Source organism: Columba livia, chromosome 8 (assembly GCF_036013475.1).
Source record: "Columba livia isolate bColLiv1 breed racing homer chromosome 8, bColLiv1.pat.W.v2, whole genome shotgun sequence".
Taxonomy (NCBI): domain Eukaryota; kingdom Metazoa; phylum Chordata; class Aves; order Columbiformes; family Columbidae; genus Columba; species Columba livia.
Genome location: NC_088609.1, coordinates 3,900,537 through 3,924,405, shown reverse-complemented (window position 1 = coordinate 3,924,405; position 23,869 = coordinate 3,900,537). Strand labels below are relative to the sequence as shown.

The following is a 23,869-nucleotide window of genomic DNA, read 5'->3' as shown; positions in this document are numbered from 1 at the left end:
GGTGCGGGGAGCAGAGTGCAGGCTGTGGGATGCATTGGGGGCAGGTTGCGGGGTGCATGGCGGGGGGGCAGTTTGCAGCCATGTTCTCCATGCACAGCATGTCCACGGAGGGCACAGCACCCACACTCCCTGTGCGCAAGCCCTGCTTGCCACTCTGCAGCACCCCATGCTGCCGCAGCACCCAGCAGAGAGCTCCGTGCTGGCCCGCCCGGCTGCAGCACTAGCCACATATGCTCCAGTCCCAGCCCTTGAGAAGCACAGACAGAAACAGAACCTGGGGTAGGATGGCAGGATCCGGCCCTGCAGATTTATTGAATCCAGGGGCCCTGGGGGGGGCAGCTCCCATGGCACGAGGCACCTGGGGATCTCATTCATCCCAGGGGTTCTTGTCGGTGTCGATGGACACACAGTTGTACACGGCAAACCGCAGCAGCTCCTCGCAGACTTTGGCCCTGGTGGGGGGACACTGGGTCACAGGTGTGACGGGCACCAAGAGCTACACCATTCCCTCCCCATGCCCACCAGGATGTCCCCTGGGGCAGGACCTAGGGAGACTGGGAGGGGACCCCGAGGCTGGCCCCATGGAAGGGGGAACATCCATGTCCCATCCCCAGCTCAACTCACGAGGAATAGTTGGGCAAGAAGAAGGTGCAGGAGCATGTGGAGGCCTGTGGCATCAGGTCCAATGCATCCAAGCTTGGGAAAAAGGAGGGAGAGTCAGACCCTGGCACCACACAGGGACCCCAGCCTGGACAGGTTGCACTCACTTTGTCTTTTCAGGGAAGACAGTGATCTGAACCGGGAGGCGGCTCCGGCCAGTGACGAACTTGAGGAAGCAGCTGAGATCCTCTGAGGGGAAGGACAGGGCTCAGGGACAGGGACAAGACCATCCCAGTGACTGCTGTCATAGCAAGGTCTGCCCTTGCAGTAGCAGCCTGGGAGCACAGGGCAAAGCTAAGGGATGCTCTCAGTATCCCAGGAAGGGTCAGGCAGGATGACCCCAGCTGAATCCCAGGGAAGCACTTGTGAACATCACCGGGGTGCAGGGCAGTGGGTACCCTGTCCCCTGGCCCACCCCACTGCACATGAAGAGTAGGGAAAGGCTTGGGGTTGCTCACCACTGGTGAAGTTGTTGAGTGCCTCCAAGAAGGTCTGGACACGGGTGTCATTGGAGGGAAAGTCCTCAAACGTGACTGCAATGAGGAACACACAAAAGCTTAGGACTTCCCAACAAAGCAAACTAACATGGGACACATCCCTCCTGCCCTTCTGTGAGAGCTCAGAGCTGAGTCAGGAGAGGAGGAGACCCTCTACTCTCCATGAACCCCTGTGAACACTCAGAATGCCTAGAGGGGCCAGCACCCTGCACAAAGGCGGGTGGAGAAATGGGGGTCCTGGTTTGCAGGGTGCCCACTCACCTCTGCCCACAGAGGCTGAGGACCAGAGAGACCAGAGTGGGGACCAGTGGGGGTTGCAGCTGAACCTAAAGCATCCCTATCCAGGGTCCCTCTGGCTCAGGCACCCCCAGGCTCCTGAGCACCCCACAACCAGGACTCAGTATGGAGCAGAATGTATGCACAGAATGAGCATCATCAAGGGTGCCTTCTGCCCATGCGGGGGGCTGGGAGCAGCTTTGGGCTGGTCCTGGTACTTACTGAACTTCCGCAGTTCGGCCACTGTGATCTCGGGGTCCCCACAGATCTTCTTCTCCAGCTGCTGCCAGGTGAGCAGGTCTAGTACAGGCTGTGGCACCACTTGGAGCAGCCCAGCACGTATGGCTGCAATCTGGGCAGGGGACAGCAGGGGTCCCACATCACTGCGGTGGGTCTGAGCCCAGGGCAACCAGACAGAGAACTGAGGACAGGGACTGCAGGACACTAAAGGGGATCCCTAGGGCTCACGGACATCCTGGGCAGAGGATGCATGGAGGAACGGCCTAGCTGGAGCTGGTATTTGGGACACGTTTTTGCAGCCACCAATGCCACAGATACTAGGAGGGCTTGACACAGAAGCCGAGTCCCCTTGGAAGCAGTGCAGTTACCTGCTCCTTGCTCTCCTCCAGCCGAGCCCTCTGCACCAGGCTGATAAACTCCTTGCGGTCCTCGTAGCGCACCACGGTGCTGCTGCCATTGGGGATCAGCTCCACTGTGCGCTGGTCGCTCAGCACCGTTGTGTAGGTCAGTTCTCTGCTGAACATGAACTCAAAGGCTTCCCTGTCCGACCCCTCCAGCACCTCTAGCAGCTTCACCTGCAAACCCAACAGGCAAAAGCCATCACGGTGGAGCCGGAGCAGCCACGGGAGAGCATAGTACAGCCCTGCCAGCCCCTGGCCATGCTCACCAGCTCCGAGTCCACGGCAGCAAAGTCCTTGCTCCAGGTGACCTCCTCCCCTGCCAGCTGCTTCCACACCAATGCTGGCAGAGACAGAACCTGCCGAAGGGAGTGGAGACGCGTGTCCTCCCCATGCCTCTCCTTCACCCAAGAGCAGCCTCTCTGCCCAACACACGGTGGCTCCCCCTGAGCCCCATCACTGGCCAGAAAGGCTCTGCCAAGCTCACCAGAAGCTCCTTGCTCCTCAGGGCTGCTCCCATCAGCTGCCCGATCCACTCGTATTTGGGGAAGTCCTTGCAGGAGGGGTTGGGGACGTACATGCCCCTGGTGTCGCTGCTGCTGTTACCCTGCAGGACAGAGACTTAGGACCCATGGCCACAGGTGGTCACTCCATGCAGCCTTCCTCTCCATCACCCTTTGGCCTGCCTCTCCCATCCTTTACACCCCTCCAGAAGACCTTCACCACCCAGGTACAAGCACAGCCTTCCCAGCCAATAGTCCTGCAAGCGTTAAGATAGGACTAACACCCAAAAAGCCCCCAGGCTCTGCTGTATGCCCCCCTAGAGCTGTGACAGGCACACAGTGGGGTGCCAAACCTGGTTGGATGTGCGCACGAAGAAGGGCAGGGGCACAGGGACATTGTCCAAGCTGGGACACAGCTCCTCTGATATGTCTGACAGGCTGTCCCGAAAACCACCGCCTGCAATGGTGGCAGAGGCTGGTTAATACCTGACATGTCTGGGGTCAGATGCTGAGCTGCAGGATCCAGCCAAGCCACTCTGTGGGGTAGGAGCAGCGCTGGGGGCACAGAAGAGATGCAGAGATCACCCCAAGTGTGCAGAGCAGGACTGCCTCCCACAGAGCAGCTGGGACAGCATCTGCACCCCACTGCAGCAGGCAGCCCACTGAGCTGCACCCCAACACAAGAAAACCCAGGTGAGAAGCCTGGGGCAGAAGGGGAGAGCTCTCACCATTGTCCATGATCCCCTCGGTGACAAAATCACACTCCCACCACTGGTTGTAGCTCAGGGGCCACCTGCAAGGAAGCGATAGCCCCATATACATCCTTCCTCTGAGAGAGCCAGCAGCACCTGGTGTGCCCTGGCAACCCACTCCAGGGAGGTGACGCCCCACAAATGTGATGCTAAAGACCTACCTGTAGTCCAGGAGCTGATTGTTCTTGGAAGATCTGAGGCCTTCGTACAGCTGGAGAGGAGCAGAGCAGAAAGGGGATAAGACGCAGCGGGGGCAAGCGATGCTGCCTTGGCAGGTACCCGGCGTGGGGCACGGTGTGGCCGTACCTGGGTGAACACGGTGTTCCTGCAGCTGGGGTCCAGCGCGGGGTTGGCACGGTGCTCCCGGGCCAGGTGCCGGTTGATGCACAGCTTCGGAGGGACGTTAGGGGGGGTGGTCTCCGAGGACTGAAGACAGTGGGCAATGAGGGCTGGACTCTGCTTGGACAGTAGCAGGAATGGCTTCACACTCTAGCAAGGGATAAGCAGGCATGATCAGAGGCCTGATCCTGCCACCATGTGCCAAATTTCCCCTTCCCCAAGCACAGCCCCCGGCGATGTCCCCTTGGCGATGCTTAGCTCCTCCAGCTCTCTGGCAATGCCCAGCTCAGCAGCTCTCAGCATGAGCCCTGGGCTGGTCTGTCCTCATCAGTTCAAAGGGGACATGCCACATGCCCTGGGATAACCAGCCTAGCCTGTGACAAGATGCTCCTACTGACACCATCACAGGTGACACTGGCAAACACTCACCCTGAATGCATTGAAGGTGCTGAAGCTCTCCTCCGGGTAGGGGATCACATAACACAGGACACTGTCCAGGAGCTGGACAAACCTGGAGAAAGGAGAGGAGCAGAGTGAGGATGCAAGGGGGTTGACGGACATGCAAAACTCAATACATTCATAGCATTTCATTGCAGACAGCCCCAGGCACACGTCGAGCCTGGGCACCATATTCCCTGCTCATGGGTCTCCTCCAGACCATGGAGAGACACCTGCACACTAAGGGGAGCCCCAACCAGCACACTAAGGGGAGCACCCAACCAGCACCCTCTGACCAAGCTCTTTATTTTGTTACCCCCAAGAAAAAGCTGCAAACAAGGGCAGCCCAGCCCACGCTGCAGCTCTGCGGTGAATTGCCGCACAGGGTCTCTCTGTGCAGCCAGTGCTGACCCCAGCCCAGGGCTGCAAGCAGTGGGGGACTCCACATCATGCAGGTCACTCTTTCCCCATGCTACCCAGACATTGGAAGCAGCCACGTTCGGATGGGGAGCAGCAAGCCCAAGTCCCTGCCGTGCACAGGAAAAGCGCTGGCAGACTTCAGGCAAGACATGTGCAACCCCCTGCTAGAGACCAGGGCACGGTACTTCCCGGGGCCTGAGCTTGCTGCAGGGACAGTGCCACCCCCATGCTGTACCTCTGAATGACCACAGCCCGCCGGTACAACACGTCAGCATCCACCCCTTCCAGGAGCGGGTAGCGCACCAGCCGGGCTGGCTGGAACATGTCGGCATTGAGGATCAGGTCCCACTCCCAGAAGGACCTGATTTTAATTCCTCGCAGGCGGACGTTGCAGCCTTGGTCTGCCAAGAAAGGACAGAGATGCTGCGTGCATGGTGGCTGCTGTGTGGTTGGCACAGCTCAGATGCTGCAGCTGGGGGACAAGGAGCACCCAGTGCCTGCGGCATCCCAAACAGAATCATAGAATCACAGAATCATTTTGGTTGGAAGACATCCTCAAGACCATCAAGTCCAACCACTAACCTAACTCTAGCACTAAACCACATCCCTAAGAATCTCATTTATACATCTTTTAAACCCCTCCAGGATGGTGACTCAACCACTTCCCTGAGCAGCCCGTTCCAATGCCTGACAACCTTTTGTGGGAAAAAAATGTTGCTAATATCCAATCTAAACCTCACCTGGCACAAGGTGAGGCCAGTTTCCTCTTCTCCTATTGCTTGTTGGGAGAAGAGACCAACACTCTCCATGCTACAACCTCCTTTCAGGTAGCTGTAGAGAGCAATAAGGTCTCCCCTTGGCCTCCTTTTCTCCAAGCTAAACAGATCATGTTTGAATCAGGCTCATTTGACAGCTTTTCTTCCAACAGACCCCAAAAAGCAGCTAGTGCATCAGGAAAAGCCGCAGGTGCTGGTAATGGCTCCAGCTTCAGGGCTGAGCTGGCAGTCCCGGTCCCTCAGCACCAGCTCACCTTGGCACTCCAGGATGCGGATCTCCAGCACCGGGAGGTGAATAGTCATGTCACGGAGGATGCAGACATCATCGAATCTGTTCCTGCACACAGCATGGAGGGAGATGGCAGAGCCGTGAGGCACAGACGCTGGTGAGATAGCCACCAAGGTACAGGCTACTACAGCCCCCCAGCCATGACCTGTGGCGAAAGCCCCCCCACCTCACCGGGACTGTGGCAGGAGGGGACAAAGCAGAGACGAGAGGCTGTCAGAGGCACAGAAATGTCCTGAAACAGGTGGAAGCCACATCCAAAGAGACAGAAAAGAGCATAAATTCAAAGCAGAACAGAAAAGCAAGATGGCCAAAAGCACAGCACTGTTCCTGGTGGGTCCTGGCACACCTCGCACTGGCAGAACCATCCTTCAAGCCAAGCTGGCCACACAAGATTGATGTGTTTTGAAAGAAACAGGAATTTGTAGAGATTTTTAGAGATTTGTAGAGATGATTTGGTAAGTGATTCACTTGTATTTCCAAAGCCTTTGGCAAGGTCACACAGAAGACCTATGGAGAAAAACCACTGCGACTGCCCAGATGCAGAGAGGAGTTGGCTCCTGCCACCAGGAAAATGGCCTCAGCGGTCTTGCAGGTGCTGCTTTAAAGACAAATCTCACTGCTCAGCCAAAAAAAAAATGCAAACAGGCAAGTTTTGGGGAAGGAGGAGGAGATCTTGGCACCCTTCTGTAAACAGCTGCCTGTCTTGAGAAGGATGCTGCAGAGCCAGAGCAAAGACACGGAGCTGAAGCACCCCAGGACTTCTCAGCTACAGCGCAGCGGGGATGCTCAGGAAGGAGACAGCAGCAATGTGTGCTCCTAGAGCCGAGAAGGAGGAGGAGAAGGGTGAAAGACCCCAAAAGTCACCAGGCAGAAGGAAGTCCAGCTGCCGCAGCACAGGTGAGGAGCAGAAGTGAAGATGAAGGTGCCTGGCTGGCATGTGGAGGCAGGGGCCACCATACCTGCGGGGACAGACGTAACCTGCATCCAGTGACCAGTGGGAAGCCACTGTCACCACTGAGTCACTCAAGACTGACCCCAGCTCTTTCCTCAGCATCTGTCAGGATGCAGAGAGAACTTGTCTTTTTGACTCAAGCCGGACCCACGCTGCTCCTCACTCATTACTTACTCACTAATAAGGACGGTTCTCAGGTGCTCCAGCCTGTTTGGTGCCCCACCATACACAGCAACCTGCCTGGGCATGAAGGAGGTCAACTGCCCATCCAGCATCAGCCACAGCTTCCTGGGGACGAGAAGAGCCTTTTTGTCCTGCTCTAAGCTGAGATAATTTTCTTTCTAGTAGCTGTGGTTTGGATTTATTGTGTGAAGAATGCTGATAATACACTGATGTTTTGGTTGTTGTTAGGTAGTCAAGGACTTTTCAGCTTCCCATGGTCTACCAGGTGCACAAGAAGCTGGGAGGCAGGAAAACCAGGACAGCTGACCCAAGCTGGCCAAAGGGGTATCCCTTACCATGACCTCACACTCAGTATATAAACCGGAATTGGCCAAGGGGCAAATACTACCGCCTGGGAACAAATGGGCCATCAGTGTCATGAGCAGTGAGCAATTAATTGCACTGTTCATTGCTTGTTCTGTATATTCTGTACGTTCTCTATATTCTGTTGTATATTCTGTATATTATTTCTCTTTTTTCCTCTTCCTTTGCTGTCTATTAAACTGTTCTCATCTTGACCGATAAGTGTTGGGTTTTTTTTTTTCCTTTCTAATTTTCTTCCCCATCCCACTTGGGCACAGGAATGAGCAAGTGGCTGCATGGTCCTAGTTGCAAGCTGAGGTTAAACCAGACAGTTGTCTTCCCTTTCTGAGCTGCCTGGTCATGGAGATGCCCCTGGAGATGTCCTATGGCTGAGGGCAGGGCTACACCCTTGTAGGGGTGCATCTGGCAGCAGCTGTCCCACACCGTGACCCCAAGCCCTCAGCTACAGCCCAGAAAAAGCTGCTTTCAAGAGGAAGATGGTGCTTTGCCCAACACCCTGCCTGTCCTTGGCACAGCTGCTGATAAGAGCGGACACCCCAAGGTCTCACTTAATGATGGTGCCTTTCTTCATGTTGAGCCGCACCCAGTGCCGCCCTGGAAGGCCATGGCTCTGCCAGAAGGTCTCTGTCTGGTTGTCGGTCAGATGGGCTGCATTGAATTCCTCCTGCAAAAGTGCAGTGAGTGGAGGGAGGGAGCTAAGCAACCTTGAGCACATCATGGCCACCCCCAGGATGGGTCCCATGGCACCAGAGAAGGTCAGGACTGGGCCAATCCCTCGGTTCACTGGGCTGCAGGTGGATGGTGGCTCCCGACAGGGGTAGCCCCAGACCCCTGCTAGAGCAGTGAAATGTCATCACCGTCCCCTGCCCCTCAGACAGCCACTGCTGGCTGCTCCTCCCTGCAGCTGCAACGATGCTCAGGTGTCTCATGCTGATTTTAAGCCATGGAGGATCCCCAGTACGCACCACCTGTGAGGAGACCTCGACACTGATGAGGTGGTCCTTGATGCAGTCCTCACACAGCAGCTTCCTCTCACTGTGATCATACAGGAACCGCCCCAGCTCCATGTCGTGCTCGTAGCTCCAGCCTGGGGGCACGGACCTGCAGGGGGGGTCCATGTTAACAGGACAGGGACACCAAGCTGCACCCCAAACCTGCCCAACAGTACTGTGCAGGTGCCCCAGCTCAGATCAGCCACCGCATCTCATGGTCACCACATTGGGATGGCACCAGACAGCTGTCCCTGCTGCAGGCTGATGGTTCAGCTCTATCTCACCACAACAATGGGTGTTTATGGCCACCCCAGCCCAGCAGAAATAGCACCATGTGGTTGCTCCAGTGCTCCACAGAGCAAAGGCCATCTTTGCTTGAGCAGCATTAAACAGTGTTAGTGTAAAAGGCGCCTTATGGCACCCATTCTACCCACTCCCGACCTTGAAGCCAGCCCTGACCACGCAGGTAGGTCCAGGCCTTGTCCATCTGCCCCTCAGGGTGTTGCAGTACTGCTCTAGGAAACACATTCATACCGTAACTTCTGCATCGCAGCCTCGTCCTGCTCTACAAGTCTGCGCTTCTCTCCCAGGCGCAGGGAGTATGTCAGGTCCACCACTTGTTCCCAGCTGGAGCAGCACCGGTGGAGGAGTCACATAAGGAAAAATATGGGTCAGTGCTCAGCATGCTCAACCATTACTGCCTTAGCCTGGAGTGGAGGCAGCAGCAGTAGGGACCAAGGACGACACCCAGGAGCTGCAGAAACAGCTGCAGGAGGGATGAGACCGTCTCTGCACCTGGGTGTAGGCTGGGGCAGAGCATGGGAATCCAGCCCTGCACATGGTCTTCCATCATGAAAATCAAATATGAGCTCTCTCATCACTGCATTACCTCTGTGACATCGCTCAGCCCAGATACAATTGCATTAGAAACCCCTTGGCATCATCTTTACCCTCCACAGATGTTGTCACAAGCAAGCAGGATTAGCCTAGGAGTGGGCAGCCCCCTGCCTGCAGGTGGCTTGGCAGGGATGTGTCCCACCTGCACTGGAGGGAGTGAGGGGGGCGATGCTGGATGTGCCCAATAGATTTGGGATGATTGGGTCACACGTCTTCTGTAAGTTCCAAACACAGGCACCTTCCAGTGCCCACAGCCCAGTCCCTGTCTGGGGTGCAGCGGGCTGGGGCTTTACCTGACTGCAGGTTTATAATCAACCCCGAGTGTCTGGTGCTGCCACTGGATCTTCTCCATGGACTCAACCGGGACCAACTTGTCTCCTCCCTCTCCAAACCTCTGTGCCAGGATCCAGCCCTCAGCCAGGTCATGGCAGCTCGTGTACGCCTCCAGCTGCTCCTGAAAGCACATCCCGGTTTACCACCGCCGCCGGGACCCGCCATCCCCGCGCGGTTCCCGGCTGCGCGGAGGAGGCACATCCCGCCGTTACCTTGCTGAGCTTGACCCAGAGCCCGGCGCCGTTGCAGTACTCCTCGCCGGTGGCGCGGAGGCAGCCGCCCTTCCGCACCTCGATGGTGGCCCGGGCCGCCCGCTTGCCGCCCCGCGCCGGCCCGGGGCTGTCCCACACGCTGAGCAGGCTGCGGGCGGCGGCGCTGGCGGCGGCGGGGTCCTTGCAGATCTTGTACTGCACCTCCCGCGGCACGTAGCAGAGCGCGGCGGGCAGCGCCTGGGCGCGGCGGAAGCACTCGCTGCACTGCAGCAGGAACCGCAGCCGGCCCAGCACCTGGTGCGGCGCCTCCCCGCCCGCACGCATCGCGCACCGGGCACTGGCTCGGTGCCGCCCCGGCAGTGCCGTTCCGCTGCTCCCCGGGCTGTCCCGGCGCTGCGCTCCCGGTGGCACCCCCGGCGGTGCCCGCCCCGGTGTGTCCGCGGTGCCCGTTCGCCTCCAGCGGTGCCACCGCACCCGCCTCCGACCGCGCCCCGCCCGGCCCGGCCCTCCGGAGCTGCCCCGCCGAGAGCAGCCCCAGCTCCCGGGCTGCCGCTTCCTCCTCGGGCAGGTGTCGCTCTGCGTGGGTGTGGTGCTGCCATCACCCTCCTTGGCCAAGATGCAAATCTGTTATACCCACCCCGGTTCCCATCAGTATCTGCCCCGGTTCACCTGCATCCCCTCACCCTGCGGCTTAGGACTCTGCTCCCTCCTGGCCTCAAATGTCCTTGTTCCTGCCTGCAGAAAAGAGGGGCGGGGGGTTTCCTGCAGGGGCTACAGGACACAGGGCTACACCTCCAGCACGGCTAGGGAGAAGAGGGGAGTGGGCATCCTGCTAGGGTGAAAGCCAGCTCCTGGCTCACTGGGGGATGTATTCCTGTCCCAGGCAGGCTTGCAGTGAATGGGGAGGCTCTGAGCAACGATGAGGGAGGATGATGGGCTTCCCTTCCCAACAGCAGCTTTATCCCAGCCAGCCATGGCATCCTGGCAGCTGGAGTGAGGCCACGACACCCCAGAATACTGGCAGTGTGTCACCCCACATCATACCTGCCTGTTGCATACCATGGCAAGGTGGTGGCAGAGAGCAACTCAGCTCCACCCCACGCTACCTGAATTTCTCCATGTTGGGCACTGAGAGCTGCATTTAAGAAAGATGGAAAACAACCAGGCTGGCAGAGCTCAAAGGTCTCCACATCCCTCCTGGCAGGTCAGAGTCCAGCTCCATCCCTGCTTGCAAAGGCACAGTGCAAAGTGAGGTCTGACAGCTGTCACCCCAGCAGCGTTATTTGCCAACCAGGTGTGCCCATGCCTCACCACAGGGATGGAACACCGGCCTCGCCAGGAGCAAAGTGCCCTGAACCACGGTGTGAGAGAAATACAAGTCACCCTATAAAACTGATTGCAGAGCTGCTGCAAAGGTTTGAGCCAGTTAATACTGTGAGCAACTTTCATGACAGTGCTTTGTGTGCAAAGGGTATCACAGGGCCAATTTCTGCTTCACCTCCAGTTCCCTCTCACAACACATCTCCCCCACTGTTAACCAACAGAAGGATGCAGGAACCACAGCCAGACAAGACAAAGCATCAGGAAGGCCAAGAGTAGTTAGTTCGGTCACTTTATTTCAGATCCTATCTGAGGTAGGGACAGACAGATCCTGTCAAACTATTTATAGCTTGCCATATTAGTGAAATAACAAAATCTTTATTTGAAGTTAGCCAACACAGTTGTTCCACCCAATTTTTTATGCTTGTGGCACTTTTATAAGAGCACGTGCACTTGAATTTTTTTCTTTATCGGTTAGTTAAATAACATGCTGTTTTTTCAGATGTTCCTCACTGTTTTCTATTTTATTCTTCCCATCTTCTGTCATCTTCTTTACTTCATGATACAGAATTTCTGGGAAGAACAAGAACAGCTACACTACACATGCTTTATCAACCACCTGAAGCTATTCTATGACAATTCAGCAAGCTGAAGTCAGGAGAGAGCGAGTGGTTACACAGAACCATCACAGCACCAGCCACTCCCCCAGCTCTTCCCTACCCACCCTGTAAAGCTGCAGCTCTGGCACACACAGATGCTTCCTCTCCTCAGCAGCACAGAGACACCAGCACCCTCCCCAGAATGACACTGGCTTGAAAATCAGCCTTAACTGACTTGAAACTGGTTGACAGGGTGGGGACATGCAGCCTCTGGTTCCCAGTGCACAGGAGGGCTCCTTTGCCCCGGGGTTATGTGCAGCAGGAGTGCTGGGCAGGGACCATGGGCTTGGGTCTTGTCAAACATAGTAGGAGACAGCTCCTACCCACAGCTTGAGAGATCAGAGGAGAAAGAACGTGACCCAGCATTGGAATAATACCTAATTTGTGCCCCTGAGATCAGCCAGCGCTCATCCAGGTCGACCTTTTTCACAATTTGCTGGGCTGTCACAGCAGAAATTCAGTTTGCGATTGGCTTCAAAACACCACAGATGAGACAGAGCACTGAGCAGAGAGATCCCGGCAAGTTACCAGCTCTCTGTTCCCGGCTCACCTTTGCACAGCAACCTCAGCAGCATGATCTGTGGGTTATCTTGGTGTTCCTTGCTCAGCAGCCACCTTTGTCCAGACCCTCTGCCCGTGATCTCAGCCGAGACGTCACTGCAGCAAGGGACTCTTCCTGCAACTGGAAGGGCTTTCACAGGTCTCTACACCCGGTATAACACTGCGGCAGAGCTCAATTCTGAGATAACTCCAGGATTTACAAAAAACCTCCTCCGGCAGATGGGACTTCACACCCACCAAGCTGAGCACGAAAGGCTTTGCTGCAGAGAAGGGCTGACAGAAACAGCTTCCCTGCTCACCCTATACTCCTTCCACTCACCATGATGCTGGAGATGGTAGCAGATGCTCTCTCCTGGTCCTACATCCCTTTTAGTACAACCCCCCTCAGCAAGTCTGAGAATACAGCAGTTTCAAAGGAAACTGGTGAAGGGAAGGACTTCATTTACAACTGGAGGCCATTTCTGGATGACAGACTCCTTCAACAGAGGAGAAAAAGGCATGAAGCGTTAAGAGAAGATAAATCTTGACTCGCAGCATTAGCTCCACTCCAGTGAAGCCCAATACAGTGTCTCTTAGCAGTGGTGGTCCAACAGACCACACGGGCTGAAGATGGAGCTGGGGGTGTAAAAGCACACTGACATCTGGTAGCTCACAGTCGTCAGCAATGACTGGTCCTGCCCAGGGCTGGGAAGATCAAGGAACAGTTCCAATGGTCTTGAAGCTGTAAAGCTTTCATTGCCCGCTCCCCACTCACACACTGTGTGTCCATGTGCTCAAGGAGCTTCAACCCTTGGTACCCACAGTCTCTCCAGTGCCCTGAGGCAAAGGCTTTCCCTGTCTACCAGAGACCTCCACCTCCCTCCCCACAGCAACAGGGAGCAAAGCCTGGTGCTGCCGTGCCTGCTATTGCTCTAACCCCCCCGGTCTGGGGCACGAGCTTGGCCCTGTTTGTGCATCTCCATGAGAACTAGAACAGATTAGCTGTAATACTGGCTTTTAGGGGAAAAAAAAAAACAAGGCTCAAAGAGCCTGGGAGAACAGCTGCTAGGCCACCAGCATGCCAGATGCAGAACTGGAAGGTTTCAGAACAGGAGGAAAGCAGACAGTTCCCACCTCCTGTGGGGGGGCAGCTCCCCCAGCAGACCCTGCTGTGCAAGGGGTGCAGGGAAACACGGGTGGTCACAGGAACTGTGGTTTTGTGAGATGTAAAAGCATGGAAGCACTGTCCTGACAGAACCCGCAGTCATGCTGTGCAGGTCTGCCGTGACACCTGGTGGCCAGAGGCCACCCCTGCAGCACCTGCCAGCAGACTACCCCGCTTCTTTTTAAGGCTAAATTAAAGATCTCATTTCCATGACCTTAGATGAGAGCAGAAACAGGGCAAGAGAATGGGGTCAGGACACTCCAGCTAGGACACACAGAATCTTTGAGCATTCCTGTGGTTTCAGCAGCAGCTCACAGTTCTGTCCCATGCTGTAACCTGCCATGCAGCTTTGTAGCCCTATTGCCCTTCTGTTTGGATTAGAGCACAGCCTGGGAGAAGTGAGAGTGAATTGTGGAGCTGCAACAGAGACACATGAAAAAGAAACTCATTACAAAAGCCTACCAGACCTTTCTGATATTTTTGGGGCTGAGCCAGCGTTTCATTATTGTAATCACATTTACACTCCAAGCTAGCTCCCACCCTCCCGAAGACCCAAACCTCCATGTCCAAAGAGGTGCTGGTGACCACTCCTGGGAGCCAGGCTTCACACCTGTATGTTTATTATATATACACATCCTGGGGGGGACACATGAACTCCTCCCGCTGCACGGTTTTGTCAAATGATTGTCCATGCTGCTCGGTCAGGCTGCAACATCACTCTTCCCACGGGCTCATATCTGTGTCAATGGCCACGCAGTTATAGGCGGCATAGCGCAACTTCTCTTCACATATCTTGGCTCTAGGAATGGCAAGAGAAAGGGGGAAAAAAAGACAAGGAGAAGTTGCCATTGCTGCATTTGTCAGCCGAGAGGACAAGATGCTTTCTGAGATGGATGTTATGCTTCAACAGCTGCTCACAGAGAGGATCACAGCAGACACAAGGTACAGCTGGGGGCACATACATGTGGCAAAACGATGGGGCCCTATGGGTCAGCACCAAGGTTAAGAAGAGACACAACAGTCTCCAAGATGCAAGGAAGCACCAAAACTTACGTGGCATAGTTGGGCAAGAAGAGGGTGCTGGAGCAGGTAGACGACTCTGGCAAAGCATCTGTTGTCTCAGAGCTTGGGGAGAAGGTGACAAAGTGGTCAGAACCAGCAGGCCAGCGAGGCAGGGGAGACCAGACCACACATTCCTTTGGTGTGCGATCTGTCTGCCTTGCAGGCTGCAGAAGAATGGACTCACCCCATCTTGTCTGGATAGATGTAGATTCGTGCTGGAAGGCGACTTCTGCCAGTGACAAATCTGAGAAAGCGGCTGCGATCCTCTGTGAAGGAAAAGCAAGGACATCAGCAGGCCCTAAAGAGATGCAAGATGCAGTACAGACACCTCCAGGTATCCCCAGCACTAGCGAGCAACTCCTTTGGCACACCTTCTTGCTTCTTCAGCTCCCATCTGTTCCCCAGGCAGCAACGAGGGTAGTTTCACTCTCCCAGTTACCAGCCAGCATGCAGGGGCTGTCATGGCACAGAATATGCAGAGACGGAGCAAATCACTCACCATTTGTGAAGTTGTTGAGCGCTTCCCAGAAGTACTGAACACGGGTGTCCAATGGCTCAAAGTCCTCAAACCGGGCTGGCGGAAAGGACACAGAAAAGGAGTTTATATTTAGATCCACATCTCAGCTCCATAGAGGCTCAGATACTGGCAGCCTAGGGATGCCCCAGCCTCTACTCTGAGGCCAGATAAGGAGACAAGGGGCACCCCTGCCCAAATAAGCACCCAGCTAAAGACAAGAAGCATACAGGTACACATTCTAACTGAAATAAAGGCCAATATCTGCCTCCCACACCTCTCCTTGTCCCAGCACGGAGAGAAGACAGTCATCTTGTTTTCCAGGGAGAGTTTTCAGTAGAGCCCTTCACTTACTGAGCTTCTTCAGAGCATCAACTGTGACTTCAGGGTCTCCGCAGACTTTTTTTTCCAGCTCCTGCCAGGTGAGGAGGTCAAGAACAGCTTGGGGCACCACCTTCAGCAGCCCAGCCTGCATGGCCATGATCTGAAAAGGAGACAAGGCACAGAAGTAGCATGTTGTGTCCGTTTCCTTGGGCCGTGGTTGAGCCTATGGACTGGACACAAGCCATGTGGCTGCTCAACAAATGCTCCAAGGAACCCAAAGTGGGGAACAGGATCCCACAACGATGCACCCCAGTTCACACAGGAAGCTGACGTCAGAGCTGGGAATAAACCCCCATGCTTCCCATGTTGCTACAAGCCACTTTGCTTTTCAACAACTCCATGGGCTCCAGGACTTCATCAAAAAGGACTGCCTACTGTTGCAGTAATAAGCACAGGAACGCTGACCACAATGCATTTTACCAGAAACAGACTGGGGGGGTACATCTCTGTGAACTCAATGACCACTGATGCTACAGGACAGCATTACCTGCTCCTTACTCTCCTCCAGCCGAGCCCTCTGCACCAGGCGGATGAACTCCTTGCGGTCCTCATAGCGCACCACAGTGTTGCTGCCATTGGGGATCAGCTCCACCATGCGCTGGTCGCTCAGCACCGTCGTGTAGGTCAGCTCATTCCCAAATTTGAACTCGAAGGTGTCTTTGTCCATGACTTCCATCATGTCCAGTAGCTTCACCTGCCCCAGGCCCCAACTTGTTAGAGAGATACCCAGTGGGCAGTGGTGTGCTCAAGCCCCCATGTCTTCCCTTCCCAGACAAGGGCTGGAGTGACTGCAACAGCAGCACAGCATGGGATATGCTGCCCTACAAAGCTGTTTATCAGACCTCAGGGCATTGCATGCTTGAAGCACTAGTCAGCATGGCTGCATCCCTATATTAGCTACAGGATGCATTAAATGCTGAGAGTGCCCTTTTTGTGTGTGTTTCTTTGACACATCACAGGAGGAAGCAAGTACAAATGAGGACAGGGACACAAATCACCACCTTGCTGAGTGCCACAAGGAATAGGATAGGCACAGCCACCCAGTCCCTCTCACCAGCACGGAGTCCACAGCAGGGAAGTCTTTGCTCCAGCTGACCTCCTCCCCTGTTAATTGTTTCCATACAAAACCAGGAAGATCCAGGACCTGAAGGAGAACAGAGATTTTGCTGAGCCTGCACAAAAGGAGACATCCCCAAAGATGAAGATAGGGCTCAAGAGTGCAGACACAAAGGAGCTTCCCTGCTCCCCCTGTCCACATGCAGCCCATCATAGCTCAGCAGAGACCAGACACCCTCTCCCAAGTTCCCAGCAGTATCTCTCAAAACCCAGGCTGTAAGCTCTCCTAAACCCTCAGCCCCAAATCCTGCCAAACACATTTGTCCCAGTGTGTGATCACAGAGCCCTCCCATGCTCCTGTTAGACAGGCTGCAGAAGGGGTCTGACAATTCCGTTTGAGAAAAACCTCCATGCAGGGATGGGGTTGAAAGCTCACCAGAAACTCCTTGCCCCTCAGAGCTGCTCCCATGATCTGTCCGATCCACTCATACTTCGGGAAGTCTTTACAGGAGGGATTGGGGACGTACATGTCCCTGGCTTCTCCAGTGCCATTACCCTGTGAGGCAAAACTCCAAGTCATGATCTCAGCACAGCATGAAGCACCACAAACTCAGTTCCTGCAGTGCCTCTGGGCACTTCTCACAACAAAAGTGGGATAAACCTCCCATACTCCTTGGCAATATTCCTAGTGAGAGACACATTTTCAGGCATTTGTCAGCATATCCTAAAATGAGATGCCACAAAGCAATCCACCCAACCCTACATGAGGAAAAGCTTTGGACTAGTGACACTAGGGACGTCCCTGGCATGCAGGGGGACAGGGATAGCACTGCACTGCGAGACACAGCAAGATCTTCCTCAAACACCTCAACCCACAGCACCTGGTTTGATGTGCGCACAAAGAAGGGCAGAGGCACAGGGGTGTCTGCCGAGCTGGGACACAGCTCCTCTGACATGTCCGCCAGGCTGTCCCGAAAACCACCACCTGCAACCCCAAAAGAAAAGCATTTTTAGTGATGTGAACTCCCTGTGTGCCGATCCTTAGAATTATGAAGCAAAGATGGGGAATTCCGGCCCAACTTGCCCCAGGGCCGAGCAGAAGACTCCTCTCAGAGCCTTATGGCACCAAAGGAAACAAAGATGGGAGAAGTAACATCCCTGCCTGGCCTGCAGCAGAGTCAGAGGGAGCATTTGCACTGTCAAAGCTCCTGTTAGCAACTCATGAAGGTCTGGTCCCCATCCCAGTAAGCAGTACTCCTTCCCAGCGCATGGCCATGGGTAGTAGGACAAGGCAACCTGCCTTCCCTCTCTCCTCTACAGTCAGTAACACTGAGAGTAAACGAGAGCCCCTGTAGCAACAGTCATCCCATCAACGCCCAGCTCTGCTCCAGAGCAGCCCTTGCCTCACACAGCCCCTACCTTGGTCGATGATGCCCTCTGCGATGAATTTGCACTCCCACCACTGGTCATAGCGCAACGGCCACCTGCAGAGAACCAGGCACTGCCTGAGGAACTGCTCAAAGCCAGGGAGATGCTGGGGAGGCAGCAGGCACAGCATGGACACCAGGGGACCAGGGTGGACCAGCCTGGACTCAGGAGGGGACAAGATCTCAATCTCCAGAGACAGCTGCATCCTCAGTAGGAAGGTGACACCTTGGGGAACAGGCCCCAGTCCCAGAGCTGAGCTGGCTCCTGCCCCAGTAAACCCTCTCCAGAGCAGAGGACACACACAGGCTTCACAAACACTCTGCTGTGACAGAGGACACAGCTCCCACGGCTGCATTATCCCCCTCCCTCCCTCAGACACTGCTTACCTGTAATCTAAAGACTTTTCAAACTTTTCCGAGGGTTTCAGTCCTTCATACACCTGCAACAAGCAAAGAAGATCAAGGCTGGTTTTCCTTCCACAGGGGAACTGGTGCCAGGTAAAGGCAGGAAAATGGAAGAAATCTGTTTTGCCTCAAACCTTTAAATACTGACTAAAGATGGTCTAGGAGACTAAATGGTCTAGGAGCCCTTAGCTTTTGGAAAGGGAACATAAATTACAGTGTTAGCCACTATGGAGCTTTCTGACCTCAAAGGTACACTGAACACATATTAAACCTCACAGCAGTCTAGGCTGTTTGTGCACACACAGAGCAAGAGATCTTTTGGAGACGGGGGGAGAATGATAACAAGATCAGCACTGCTGTAAAACCACAATACAGGACCATATGCAGCTGCATTATTATTGTCACACAACAACTCTTTGCTGCCCTTTAGTGTAATGAGATTGTTATGCTCTGCATTAGCAACATGCCACAGAGAACATCCAGGATAGAGCAGAGACTTCAACTCAGAGATCCCAAATCCCTCCTAGATGTTATTCCTGGATATGGGATCATCAGCACATGTAACTGTAGAGCCTATGAGTCACGCAAAGAGGCCTTGAGGACTCGGGTATCTCCAGCTCCATGTTGTCCCTTCCACCCACCTCTATGTGGTTAATTTTGCTCTGGGGGGAGTGGGGTATCGCAGAACCAGCAGGGACCCTTCCAGAAGGGACAATACCTGGGTGAAGACAGCATTCTTGCAGCTAGGGTCCAGGGCAGGGTTGTCTCGGTGCTCCATAGCCAGGCGCCGGTTAATATAGAGTCGTGGGATGAAGTTGGGCTTGCTGGTCTCCGAGTCCTTCAGACACTGGGTAATGAGAGCTGTGCGCCTCTTGGACAGCAGCAAGAACTGCTTGATGTGCTGCCAACAGGTATGTTCGAAACATCAGAAGTGCCTAGTGTCCAAAACATGTCACCCGCTTCCTACTGAAGCCACTGCACTGCCAGGTCTCCCACCTTCCCAAGGCCACTGCCATCCACACACAGCCTCAACAATATTTGCTCTGCCTGATCCACTGCCTCTGAAAGACTTCACTTTCTGGTTTAAGCGAGATACTGAGCCAAACGTGCTCTCCATCAACCATCATCTGATGCGCACACTCCAGCGTTCCTTGGACTCTCCTTCGCTCTCAACAGAGCATTGGTCTTGCTATTCCTTCTATTTGTAATCAAACAAGAATCTTCAAACGCTTTGGGTCTTATGCTGAGCTGGCACAGGAATTACAGTGCTATTCAACACCAGGCCTGGAAACACAGAACGGGTCTAGCCCAGCAATGCCCAGCACATTTCAGGAGAGGATGTAAGGAAATCAAACTGGAAGAACAAGCTTGTCTTATGCGAAAGATGAAAATCAGAAGCTTATTAAAGCCAGAAAGAAGTTACTGGTAAAAGCCTTGCTGTTTGGACACAGCCAGCTTCAAAACTGCTGGCAGTAAGTGCAGGAACAGAGTGTCCTGGGCAGAGAACTCAGAGGGGATGTGTGTCCAGCTCACATGCCCAGGGCTGCTATGGTCCAAGTCCTTTTCAAGGTGAAGTGCTTTGGTGTGATTTTACTTGCTACCCCATAGTTACATGTTTCCACACCAGTGTTTTAGCAGGAAACCAGTCTCCAAACAATATCGCCTTTCACAGCTTTAAGGACCTGAGCTCAGCCAGGTATTTTCCTTGAGCTGCTTTAAAGGTAACGAGCACTGACTGCCTCCTCTGCCACAGCCCAAGTGCAATCGCTCTGTCAGACTGAGGCCCCACAAGACACAGAGGGAACTGCTCACCTTCAGTTTGCTGAACGTGCCCACAGTGTGGTCCCAGGCTGGCACCAAGTGATGCAAGACACTGTCCAGGATCTTGATGAACCTAAATCCCAAAGGAGAAGGTATGGCAACACAGGAGGGACAGGGATCTGCATGAGCATATTCCAGACCAGGCACCCCTGGACACAAGCAGAAAAGCAACAACTGATCCAAACCCAACCCAGGCTGGTCTTTTATATCACAGGGTCTTTGGTACTTAATTCCCACTCCATGGGCACTGTTGTGACCACTCACCCCTTGCAATGGACTCTGCATGCACCTGCCCCACACAGATGTTCTGCACTTGCAGCACCCAAAACACTCGGAACTTGAGCTAGAAGATTCCTTTTAAAGTGCTGGGTAGCTACCCCAGAGAGCCCACTTTGCTCCCAAATGACTCTGCTGTTTTCTCCACGGTCAGGGATGCCTGTCCTGAGATGACTTACACAGCTTTACAGCTTCCAGCCATACTCGTGCTGGAGATGACACCAATCCCTGCAGGCAATGCCACCCCATTATCTGTCCCCACCTCCACACAGTACCTTTGAATAAGCACGGCCCGTCGATACAGCAGGTCAGGGTCTGTCCCTTCTAGGCGAGGGTAGCGCACTAAATTGGGCAGTTGGAACATGTCAGCACTAAGCCCCAGGTCCCTCTGCCGGGAGGATTTGATTTTGATGCCTCGGAGGCGAACGTCAATCCCATCATCTGTCAAGGGAGACCAGAAATGATATGCTAGGACCATGAGAAAGCAAGCCTTCCAGTGTGGTAAGTCCGTAAGTGAAAGCATTAGGAATGTGACCAGCTCCACCAACTCTGGGGCTGGGCACTGAGAGCTGGAAATTCCACTGGGAAGAAGAAGCAGACTTATAAGAGAAAAAACACCCAAACAGTTGAAAGTTGAAAAAAATGGGATGAAAGTAGAGACCTTGAGCACCTCCATCACCCTGGAGGTTCCCATATTGTCTGAAAACAGCCCGCAGGATCAAGTACAATCCATGGGAACAAACTCTTCTTGTACAGTATCTTCCAGGTGCATTACGGAGGTGGCCATAACACCCAGCCCTACCTCTGCATTCCACAATCCGGATCTCGATGACAGGCAGGTGTGTTGTCATGTCCTCAAGGACGCACACATCCCCAATGTAGCTCCTACAAAAACAGGACAGACAATGGCTGCAGAACTGTTCCCTTGCCCACCCTGCCAAAAATCACTTGGCCACTTTTAAGGGAAGAGGGTCTGCATCCTTCAGAACTACAGCAAGAAGCCAGACCCACTTGCCTACAATGTAGCCCATGCTAAATGCCTGAACCTGCTGGTGCCTCAGGTCTGGATGACCTGCTCCTGATGGGTCCCAAAATCATACCAGGAGAGCCTTGATGGTTGTGCTATCTGCTATTGTAGGCAGAGTGAACCCACAGCTCAGAGATGGAAAATGCCTGTCCCAAGGCTCCGGGCTCTTTAAGCCATACTGCCCTCCCCACCTCCATCCACTCACTCATCAATGCTGACATCGTTCAGTTTCTTCAGATTGTCCCCCTCACCCCCGTACACGGCGACCCGCTTGGGCATGAAGTTCTCATCGGTGGTATCCACTGTCAGCAGGAGCTTCCTGCAAAAGGAAGCATGAAATAAGGAGAAAGTAGCTCTGCATCTGAACATGCACTGCTGCTCCCCCTCACAGCTTGGCCATGCTTGTATCAAGCATACGCAGACACTGCTGGGACCGCCAGGTATCTGTGATGATGCTGGCTAAGACCCCTTCAAGCCCAGAGCCAGAGCAAGGGCCAAGGGGCAGGGAGGGCTGGGCAAATTTGGGCCGCAATGGACTCCTGCAGAGAGTGGGGGCTGCAGGGCCCACCCCACCCGTGAACCAGTGCACAGCAGAGAGGTGACACTCACTTGACAATGGTGCCTTTCTTCATGTTGAGCCGCACCCAGTGCTGGCCCTGGGACCCGTCACTCTCCCAGTACGTGTCGGCATGGCTGTCAGTCAAGCATGACACATTGAAGTCCTCCTGCAAGAGGGCAGTGAATGACAGGAAAATCAGATGAGGGTAGGTCTAACTTCCCCTTAGTGGCTACTCTCATAATGAATCCCAGAGCCAGAGGGCGTCAAACCGGCCCGTTCCCTTTGCTGTGCTGTAGGTAGACATAGGGAATACAGAGTGCACAGTACACTGGGGCTGATCCTTCGTGGTGCTCTGAGGTCATACACACAGTGCAGAATACCCAACCCTTCCTAAAATCAGCTCAGTGTCTAATATTAGCATTTGCTTTTCAGACTGCAGCTGCTCCAGGGGCCACACTACACAATACATTGCACGACGCTCCCCCCCGAGACCAGGTTTCTCTCCCACATCCTCAAACACAGTCCAGCCCAGAGCATCACACCAAGCACCACCCACACTCCCCAGTCCCATGGCACAGCAAGGCTGGCCCAGCCTTCTCCCTTTATCCCCCCCGTGCGACTCACCGTGTAGGATGAGACATCGATGCTGTCCACGTACTGCTTGACACTGCCCAAGTTCTCATCCTCCTTCCCAATGTGATCATACAGGAAATGCACCAGGTCTTCGTCACATTCATAAGTCCACGTTGGGGGCACAAACCTACCAAAGAAAAACGGTTAACGGGTCTAGAGAGTCAGGGACAGACAGGTTAATGGGTCAGGAAAGGCAGGTCCATGCCCAGCTTGCCTTAGTCTTGCTCTGTTTCCTGCATTGTGCAGGCTTATCTAGGACAAGTCTGCACTGAGCAGAGCTGATCCTCGCTGCCTGTCACCCCACTCCTCCCCCCAGTCTACAGCAGACGGCTGTCTGAGCAGCCCAGGAGAGGCAGTGGCTTGCACCTAACCACAGCAGAAGTTGGGGAACAGCACGTACCGAAGCTTCTCTACTGCGGCCTCATCCTGCTCCAGGGGTTTGGGCTTCGCTCCGAGGCGCAGGGAGTATGTCAGATCCACCACTTGCTCCCATCTGAAACAACCCAGGGAAGGGGAGAGTGAGAAAATCACAGGAAAAGGAGATGGTAGTCAAGGAAGGGGAAGATTGGGGTTTAAAGCCCCACTGTGCTCCATCCTCCATCACCTCCAGCATCATCCACCACCCTTTCCGTTCTGACCAGCTCTGCTTCTTCCAGCCCACACCCCACTGGGCAGGTGATGAGCGCAGTGACCAAGCAAAACCCAGATAACCCCACACCTGGTGTCCCCATTGTCCCGCTGACACGGAAGAAGCGGCCAAGCGGGCTGGGGGTCAGCGCAGCAGAAGCCCAGGCGGGGCGAAGGGCCGGGGTGAATGGGCGTGGGAACCCCCCGCTCCCTGCCGTGCAAGGGGGAGCCGGGGAGGGCGACCCGGGGGGAGCGAGCGGTGGCCCCGCACCTGATGACGGGTTTATAGTCCACCCCAAAGAGCTGCTGCTGCCGCTGGATCCGCTCCGTGGACTCCACCGGCACCAGCCGGTCCCCGCCGTCGGCGTGTTTGCAGACCAGCACCCAGCCCTCCTCCAGCTCGCAGCCGCTCCGGTACTCCTCCAGCTGCTCCTGCGGGACAGCGGGCCCGGTCAGCGGCCGGCCCGGGGCCCTGGGCGGGCAGCACAGGCCGCCGCGGCCTCCCGGCGCCCCCCGCGCCGTTACCTTGCTGAGCTTGACCCAGAGCCCGGCGCCGTTGCAGTACTCCTCGCCGGTGGCGCGGAGGCAGCCGCCCTTCCGCACCTCGATGGTGGCCCGGGCCGCCCGCTTGCCGCCCCGCGCCGGCCCCGGGCTGTCCCACACGCTGAGCAGGCTGCGGGCGGCGGCGCTGGCGGCGGCGGGGTCCTTGCAGATCTTGTACTGCACCTCCCGCGGCACGTAGCAGAGCGCGGCGGGCAGCGCCTGGGCGCGGCGGAAGCACTCGCTGCACTGCAGCAGGAACCGCAGCCGGCCCAGCACCTGGTGCGGCGCCTCCCCGCCCGCACGCATCGCGCACCGGGCACGGTGGGCAGCG

At 55.2% G+C, this 23,869-nt stretch overlaps 2 protein-coding genes across 3 annotated transcripts; both read right to left on the bottom strand.

Annotated features, from left to right (window-relative positions):
• Positions 1–275: 275 nt before the first annotated feature.
• Positions 276–10,019, bottom strand: LOC102089616 (E3 ubiquitin-protein ligase HECTD3-like). The gene is made up of 21 exons (XM_065071549.1): positions 9,521–10,019; positions 9,269–9,429; positions 8,613–8,705; positions 8,052–8,187; positions 7,635–7,750; positions 6,715–6,828; positions 5,554–5,636; positions 4,759–4,924; positions 4,095–4,176; positions 3,633–3,815; positions 3,488–3,537; positions 3,303–3,367; positions 2,928–3,031; positions 2,559–2,678; positions 2,341–2,430; positions 2,042–2,248; positions 1,656–1,785; positions 1,119–1,193; positions 768–849; positions 625–696; positions 276–452 (listed from the first exon to the last, which is right to left on the bottom strand). Exons 1-21 carry the CDS (start codon positions 9,842–9,844, stop codon positions 368–370), a joined length of 2,538 nt encoding a protein of 845 aa, XP_064927621.1. The 5' UTR covers positions 9,845–10,019; the 3' UTR covers positions 276–367.
• Positions 10,020–13,795: 3,776 nt separating this feature from the next.
• On the bottom strand, positions 13,796–23,865 carry HECTD3 (HECT domain E3 ubiquitin protein ligase 3). Of its 2 annotated transcripts, XM_065071546.1 has the most exons (21): positions 23,521–23,865; positions 23,267–23,427; positions 22,769–22,861; positions 22,360–22,495; positions 21,786–21,901; positions 21,382–21,495; positions 20,952–21,034; positions 20,425–20,590; positions 19,865–19,946; positions 18,771–18,953; positions 18,035–18,087; positions 17,640–17,704; positions 17,102–17,205; positions 16,657–16,776; positions 16,219–16,308; positions 15,652–15,858; positions 15,135–15,264; positions 14,766–14,840; positions 14,451–14,532; positions 14,258–14,329; positions 13,796–14,003 (listed from the first exon to the last, which is right to left on the bottom strand). In XM_065071546.1, exons 1-21 carry the CDS (start codon positions 23,842–23,844, stop codon positions 13,919–13,921), a joined length of 2,541 nt encoding a protein of 846 aa, XP_064927618.1. In that variant the 5' UTR covers positions 23,845–23,865; the 3' UTR covers positions 13,796–13,918. The 2 variants fall into 2 exon arrangements, with proteins under 2 accessions (XP_064927618.1, XP_013227650.2); XM_013372196.3 differs by having other exon boundaries at positions 23,267–23,865.
• Positions 23,866–23,869: the final 4 nt, after the last annotated feature.

What these genes read in the sequence shown, in the direction of transcription:
- LOC102089616 (XM_065071549.1), bottom strand. Translation starts at nt 9,844, where the DNA reads ATGCGTGCGGGCGGGGAGGCGCCGCACCAGGTGCTGGGCCGGCTGCGG. An exon ending in CGAGGGGATCATGGACAATG is followed by an intron (nt 3,032 to 3,302) that starts GTGAGAGCTCTC and finishes CCACCATTGCAG; the next exon opens with GCGGTGGTTTTCGGGACAGC. An exon ending in TTCTTGCCCAACTATTCCTC is followed by an intron (nt 453 to 624) that starts GTGAGTTGAGCT and finishes TCCCCCCACCAG; the next exon opens with GGCCAAAGTCTGCGAGGAGC.
- HECTD3 (XM_013372196.3), bottom strand. Translation starts at nt 23,844, where the DNA reads ATGCGTGCGGGCGGGGAGGCGCCGCACCAGGTGCTGGGCCGGCTGCGG. An exon ending in AGAGGGCATCATCGACCAAG is followed by an intron (nt 17,206 to 17,639) that starts GTAGGGGCTGTG and finishes TTGGGGTTGCAG; the next exon opens with GTGGTGGTTTTCGGGACAGC. An exon ending in TGAGGGGCAAGGAGTTTCTG is followed by an intron (nt 16,309 to 16,656) that starts GTGAGCTTTCAA and finishes GTTCTCCTTCAG; the next exon opens with GTCCTGGATCTTCCTGGTTT.